Source organism: Triticum urartu, chromosome 1A, assembly GCF_056163025.1.
Source record: "Triticum urartu cultivar PI428250 chromosome 1A, HENAU_Tu73, whole genome shotgun sequence".
Taxonomy (NCBI): domain Eukaryota; kingdom Viridiplantae; phylum Streptophyta; class Magnoliopsida; order Poales; family Poaceae; genus Triticum; species Triticum urartu.
Window position 1 is genome coordinate 590,369,532 of NC_141873.1, and position 7,414 is coordinate 590,376,945.

General features: G+C 45.8%; 1 protein-coding gene across 1 annotated transcript; it reads right to left on the reverse strand.

Moving 5' to 3' along the window:
- Positions 1-4,889: 4,889 nt before the first annotated feature.
- LOC125540539 (casein kinase 1-like protein 5) lies at positions 4,890-7,070 on the reverse strand. The gene is made up of 8 exons (XM_048704160.2): positions 6,806-7,070; positions 6,592-6,661; positions 6,320-6,468; positions 6,088-6,183; positions 5,858-5,934; positions 5,658-5,722; positions 5,426-5,489; positions 4,890-5,307 (listed from the first exon to the last, which is right to left on the reverse strand). The coding sequence occupies exons 1-8, from the start codon at positions 7,022-7,024 to the stop codon at positions 5,025-5,027; spliced, it is 1,023 nt and encodes a 340-aa protein (XP_048560117.2). The 5' UTR covers positions 7,025-7,070; the 3' UTR covers positions 4,890-5,024.
- Positions 7,071-7,414: the final 344 nt, after the last annotated feature.

The window sequence follows — 7,414 nt, forward strand, 5'->3', positions numbered from 1 at the left end:
ACTTGTATGAGCATGAGAACAAGAGGGACATCCACGCGCGCTCCTCCTCCGCCGCCTGTCAGAACGCGCCGCGCCGTGGGTTGCGGGAATGAGCCGAGCCGATGTCTAAATTTTTGCCACGCACTACGGGTATACGAAAGGTCACACAGAAGCTGAAAAGATTTTTGCGAAAGTGGAGTTCGAATGTGAACGGTGCAGCCCTTCGGCTGCTGGCTGTTCGCTTCATCTCCGTCTCTTCATTTCACCTCCCGTCGCAGCCCTCTCGCCTCCTTCTCTTGCGCCTATAAAAGGGAGGTCGCTCCTCCCAGAGAGACGCACCAAAACTTCTCCTTCCTCTCGCCACCGGTTCCAATCTCTGAGCTGCTTTTGTCTTTCTCATTTCGGCTTGCGGCGTGCACCGCGAGTCGGGACAGTAGGCCTCCGAAACCGCACCTTTTGAGTCCTGTACGGGAGAAGGGTGATAAGGTTTTTGGGAGCGCTCAGCGCGACTACTGGCTGCTTCATCACGGACGATCCGGTCGCCGACGACTTCTTCCCCGACGTCCACGACCTCCTCGACGACATGGCAGGCGAGGACACCGACCCCAAGTCCAGCGCTTCTGCTGCTGCTGTCCCGTACGTGTTCTTGTTTTTCCTGTTAAAAGTTCTGCTGCAGTTCCTTGTTCTAGTCCTTGTCCTACACATGATAGGTTCTACTTCATATATGCTACTTGCTATACTGTCTGCTCTAGATATGATAGGCTACGGTTCATATATGCAGAAGCTATTTACCTTCTCCCTGTCAGAACGCATGACTTGTTTTATCTCTATTATATTAGTCATGCTTTATCTAGTATTTCAGTTAATAAAATCATTTGGTAATTGCTCATATTTCCAACAGGAAAGCCCTGCTCGTTCAAGTTCAAGTTCAGTTGCGATAATTAACAGCGTACTCCCCCCGTCTCATAATATAAGATCGTTTTGCAAGTTAGAATCTTATATTATGGGAGGAGGGAATACCAATGTTGATGTGTGTGTGTTGCAGCCAGCAGACCAAGGTGATGAGATTTTTTTTGTGTGATTTAAATATACATACATTTTTTCACAAATAAATTGTCCAAGGTGAATTATTGCCAATGTCTCTTCCCAAGAATCATGATGGACAAACTGACAATTCAAAAGGACTGGATCCAACATTATGTTACTATATCGAAGTTAGAAATCCTTTTATTCTCATCATCATACGCACGACCTTCCTCAAGTGTCGAAGTACGCCCGGAACTTGTCCACCAACAGCCAAGGGCTCGTCAGGGTTTTGTACAGACTTATATGTGCAATAATGGATTGATATTCACGGATTTGCTTGCTTCTGTTTTGTGCTCTCAAAACATGCTTGTGCAGGTTCATAATCAGTCCATATCTGAGACAAAATTTGGGGAGGGTGTCTGATTTCATTGGATCTTTTACAGTGTTTCCCAAGTGGGATGAGCATAGAGCTAGAGGTACCATAGCATTACAATGTACTACTAGACACTCTTTAGTATGTAACTTTAGAGTAAAACTATCGTTTATGTGCAGAACTTAGTCTAGAACATTTTTCTTTTGCCCACATGGTAAAGTAGAACAAGAGACTGATGGCCCTTACGCAATTTCAGCTAGGCGAACCAGCAGCTGGTGTTCCGATGAGGAAGTTGTGATACACTGACTTCATACTTGATGTTTACTGAATTTGAAAGAGTCGTACGGCTCGTCATTGGAAGAGGCAACATTTGTTGAGTAGTAAATAAAGCAGTTGCACACCTAGCATAGCCCTGGTATAAATACGAGTGCAGACAAGAGTCGAACAAGTAGAAATCGTTGGACAAAAAGATAGATAGACCGTCCAAACATATAATAGCACTTAATTGGTAGCCAAGCAAAGCTAATTAACATAAACCTCATGACAAGGAAGCTAGTCTTGTTGGCATTCTAGTATATATATGTTGTTGAAGCAGGGCATGGATGGATTCTAACTGGTTAGCTTGTCCCACCAGACACCAGTCGACAACCCACTTGTTTGGTCGATGATGAGGTCCGTGTAGGAGCAAGAAGAGGCCGGCTGAGCCGACAAGGCCACAAGTAGTCACCCCCACAAACTTGTAGAAAGTATTGCGTCTTTCGGTGCGTCGGCAGAAACGCCTACGGTACAACAACACAATACATGAGATGAGTTCTCAAAGACCAGACCAGACCAGAATACCAGATATATGTAAATCTATCTAGAGACAAATCTAAAAGCAAACAATATATAGTATGAATATGTGTCAATCCAAATCGATAGTAAGTACTAGAAGGACAGTGCAGCAGCAGTAGAGTAGTTGTTAGTTGTTACCAGGCTGGGTCGTATGGTCTAGGCTGGATTTGTGAAGAGAGGCGCTGTGACAGCAGCAAGTGCTCCCGTTTCATGCTGTGGGGAACGTTGTAGTTGCTATTGAGGGGCCAGTTCTTTTGGGCGATTCTCCCAGAATCGCCCTCCTCCCTAGCTTCTTTCAGAATCGCCACTTTATATTTTTTTTACAATCCTATTTAGTTAAGGTCTAATTATCTAGGATTGTAAAAAATATATAGAGTGGTGATTCTGGGAGAAGCTGGGGAGGGGGACGATTCTGGGAGAATCGTCGAAAAGAACTGGCCCGAGGTCAATGACCATGTCGAACAGCTGCTCCTTTGTCTTGTCAGTTTGCGCCGCGCGGGTCGCCACCTCTCTCATCTCCTCCGGGGTCGTGTGGACGAGGCGCTGCCTTGCCTCCACCACGGGCGCCCGCCGGAGTAGAGCGCCGCCACCGACCCTCATCGCCGCCGCCATCGCCATCGCCATCGATTTCTTGTTATGTTTATTTATGCCGGATGCTCTTTGGTCTTCCTGGTCTGGTCTGGTCGATCTATATATATCAGATCAGAGGGAATAGGGATGGTGCTTGTGCCACGTATAACCAACCCAGAGAAGAGGCCCTGCCCCCCCCCCCCCCCCCCCCCTAGTAGTAATCCTAATCCCACAAGAAGAAAAAACAGCTAACCGCGGCGAGCGAGGAACCCTAATCGTCGATCGATCGATCGATCTCCCAGATTGACCCGTGGTGGAGACGGACTATGATTAACACTAGACGAGGTAGGGTTGGAGAGGAGCAGCTTTTTTTTTTTAGAAGAACAACACTACCTTTATTGCATAATACTTCCTCCGTCTCAAAATAAATGTCTTAAAAGCGGGAGCATCAAAGTTTACAGGAATACATAAATCGGATGGGGAAGAGTTTAGCCATAAGTGTCGGCCTGCATCCATGCATCGAGGATGCCGTTCTGGCTACTCTATGAGCTTCTCCATTAGTGGTGTGCTGTTCGAAGCAAAATTTTCATGAGCCAAAAGAACTGATCCGATCGCCTGAAGAACCATAGTGTGTCCGCCAAGATTCTTTGTCACCTCGAGGTCTCCAACAACACTTTGACAGTCGGATGATATGAGAATACTTTGAAGGCCCAGTTCCTCAGCAAGAGCAATTGCCTACCGACATGCAAGAGCCTCAAGAGTTTCCGGGTCAGTGATCCCAGGAAACTTCAGAGCTGACGCCCCATGAAAAATGCCACTGCAACTTTTGCAATTGAATCAAATTGGATTTCGTAGTATACCATTGTGAGCCAAACTATTACTATTTTATCTAACTTGAATAACCAAGGACTAAATTTGACTATGGATTCTGATAACTCGAGAAGTTTTTATTTGGTTATGATCCAAAAAGAAAAAAGAAAGGTTTAACAAGCCATGAGAAAATATGAAATTTGGCTCACCCACAAAAAGTTTGTTCTGTCGGAACACTTCCTCTAGCAACTTGAGATGCTCCACCATGGTAGAACTGTACACTAGAATGTCATCGAAAAAGACCAATACCCCTTTCCAACATATCTCTTTAAAAACACTATTCATGACTTGTTGAAAGGTTGCCGGGGCATCACCTTGAATTCAAAAGCCGGTCCTTCAGGCTGTTTTGTAGATATCCTATTCCTTTCGTTCTTACTTGGAAAACACCACTGAAAATGGCATTATTCAAAATTTGGAAATTGCAGTGACGTTTCTCGGAATCGTAGAATTCGAGTGATATTTATCAAATTAACCCTACTAATAATTACTCCCCGTGTCCCATAATGTAGGACGTTTTTTGACACTACTACATTATGGGACGGAGAGGGTGTACCTTTTACCGACGTGTGCATCATCCCTGTGAGCGCAGGTGCAGTGTGCTGATGTGAGTGTGTGCATCTACGTTGTTTCTTTATTTTAGATCCCAGGAGTAATGGTTAAACAGTAGTAACGGTTTATATATTTATTACTTTGTTACTAGTACTATGCCCGTGCGTTGCAACGGGATATAAATATTCTAGTACGTTAGCTAGTGATTTACCTGTCAATAATAATGTAATTGTGTAAATAAATGTTCATCAAATTCTACCCTTAAATTACCTTATATTTTTATTATAAGTCTCGTAAGTAAATTAAAGTGGAATTGATTCATAAGGTAAATTAAGGTGATTCATTATCAGATATATGGAAGGTTGGACGAAGGGTGTGGGAAGAAAGGTCGTTCTTTTTAAGTAGTATAGTAGAGATAGAGATAAGTTTATTAGTAAGTAAATTAAAGTGGAATTGGTTCAGAAGGTAAGTAAATTAAGGTGATTGATTATCATATACGTACATGGAAGGTTGGACGAAGGGGTGGTGGGAAGAAAGGTGAAATGAGAACCTTACATTCTTTTTAAATAGTAGAGATTTAACCACTATTGACTTTATTGAATATATTTACGGAAATTAACGTTTCTACAGCTAGCCGGCCATTCAAATAAACAAAATCTTCCCTGCCTTGCTAAATCGTAAAACAATCTCGACAAGATGAATAACCACAAAAAATTCAGTTCCCTAGCTAGCAACAGCGGAATGAACATTGCTCCTCCACAGAATTACAACTGGTACAAATTTTCAATTTGGCATCGCATCCTCCTCTCTCCAGAGAGAAAACTCAGTACCGGTAGTCGTCTTTGTAATAATGCCGGGGAACCATCCAGTCATAAACGTAGTCATACTCGAAGCCTTGTTGAACAAAGAGGTCTTTGAACAGCTTCCTGAGGTACGCATAGTCAGGCTCGTCCTCGAACCCCAGCGAGCGGCAGTAGATGAGGTAGGACGCGAACTCGGCTGGATGTCCGCGGCAGAGCTCCTCGGGTGAGGTAGCGATCTTCATGTCCTTGATCATGTCGTGCGTCTCCCTGTGGTTCCCGGCGTCCGCGTCCTGCCACGGGAGGCTGAGGACAGATATAGCAACAACAACACCATGTGTTAGTTAGCAGTGTGCATTAACTACAGGGAGAGGGAATGGTAGAGATTGATCGAGCGCAGGAGCTTAAGCTGGAGAGGACTGACCTTCCTCGGAGGAAGTAGAGCAGCATGTAGCCGACGGATTCTAGGTCATCCCTCCGGCTTTGCTCTGCAGGGAATCAGGTGGGTGTAAGATTTTTGGTACATAACAAAAAGACAGATCGAAAGTTGTGAGAAGTTCAAGGGGAAACAACTTTGGATGGCTTTAATTTGGCCAGGGGCTCTTGCAGAATATACAGGAGTTCATATTCATGTGTAGAATGAGATAAACCCTTACCGATTCCGAGATGGTTGTTTATGCTAGCGTATCTCGGCGTTCCTTGCAGGCCCATCATGTTCTCCCTGCATTTGGTTAAATAGACAAAACATGTAATTAATATATATGTTTTGTTCCAAAAAAAACTGTTGACTTGTGGGTAATTGAGAACACATTATTGTTCATTACTATGAATCAATGTAAAAAAATGGCATGTTTACCTGTATGGGATGTGCTGCTTGCCGTGCTTGGACGTCTCCATGTACTTCCTCGCGATTCCGAAATCTATAAGATGAACCTGCATGCAGAGAAATGTGGGAAAAACTTAGTAGAAAACAAGTAAACATACATACCTGCTAGCAATGATCAATGCATGAAAATACAAAGAGAACAATGGAATACTATGCAATGGTCTATGAACTACAAGTTGGTAATTGATCTATGATAGTACCAGATTGGCGCTCTTGCCACGGCCCATGAGGAAGTTCTGTGGCTTGATGTCCTTGTGCACGAAAGAGTTGGTATGGAGGCACTCGATCCGGTCAATCTACCCAAAAAACAAACAGAAGACACGCATTAACTAACTAAAACACCACATGACGCAGGCATGAACCATGGAGTTTGGAAGCTTAGTTGCGTTGCAAAGCAAATGTATGTATGTATGTATGTATGTATGTATGTACCATTTGGTCGGCGAGCATGAGGACGGTCTTGAGGGAGAGCTTGGCGTCGCAGGACTCGAAGAGCTCCTGGAGGTTTGGCCCCAGCAGGTCCATGACCAGGGCGCTGTAGTCGCCCTCGACGCCGAACCACCGGACATTTGGAATCCCGGCTGCCAATGCACAAGCACACAAAGAATTATTATACTAATGTTGGCTATATGTATGCAATTGCAAACAAAATTAAGCAGAGAGATTAATAAGCAAACACAGTTGCATCATGGGTGAAGAATTACCTTGTCCTTGGAGTTTCCTGTAGACCGTGGCCTCGTAGATCAGCTGGGGGAACCTCGCCCTGAGAGACTCCTGGGACGTACAGATCGATGCAAGCAGCGTGGCAAATAATTAAGCAGTTGTAATGAAGAAAACCGAACAACGAGTGCATTGAGGGAGGCGTGTCAAATTAATGAACAAGACAAGGAAGAGGATGAAGGGAGGGGGCTGGCTCACGAGCTTGATGGCGACCTCCTCCTTGGTCTCGGCGTCCGTGCCGTGGTAGATCTCCCCGAAGGAGCCGGTGCCGATGATGGGGCCGACGCGGAAGACGGTGCCGCCGTCACCGTCCCCGGTGGAGATGGCCTCCGGGACCAACTTGAACTTGCGGGGCGGCGGCCTGCTGCGGCCGTGGTGCGATCCCGGCGGCGTTGCTGCGTTCCCGCTTCCTATCATGGCGGCGGCGGCAGAGCGCGCGATCGATCCGTGCGTTCGGGTCTACTCGATCTACACAAGTCTCCTGAACCGCGTAGGACCGACGTAGGTGCTACGTGCAACGAGGGTTTTGGGGACTACGTACAAGTAGTAGGAGTAGTAGTTAGCACAAGACAAGGGCGGTCCGGGTCGGACCCCACCCCAATAGCCAATTAGCCAGTGCTACACATCAGCCGGTTGAAAAGTTGAGAAAATCATCCGCCTTCTTAACCGTAGGATCCACACCTCCCAGCCGTTCGATTAGGCAAACAGGACCTATTGGTTCGCGTTCTGCGCCGGCCGCTAGCATCGCTGCCCTTGCTTGCCTGCGGTGTTCGCGTCGCGTGGGCGTGGCTCACCACTGACTTGCAG

Bases quoted from the DNA above. Each gene is read 5' to 3' on its own strand.
- LOC125540539 (XM_048704160.2), bottom strand. From the start codon at position 7,024: ATGATAGGAAGCGGGAACGCAGCAACGCCGCCGGGATCGCACCACGGC. The intron at 5,935-6,087 runs GTACTATCATAG...CTCTGCATGCAG, and splicing joins GTGGCAAGAGCGCCAATCTG to GTTCATCTTATAGATTTCGG. The intron at 5,490-5,657 runs GTAAGGGTTTAT...GATTCCCTGCAG, and splicing joins AAACAACCATCTCGGAATCG to AGCAAAGCCGGAGGGATGAC.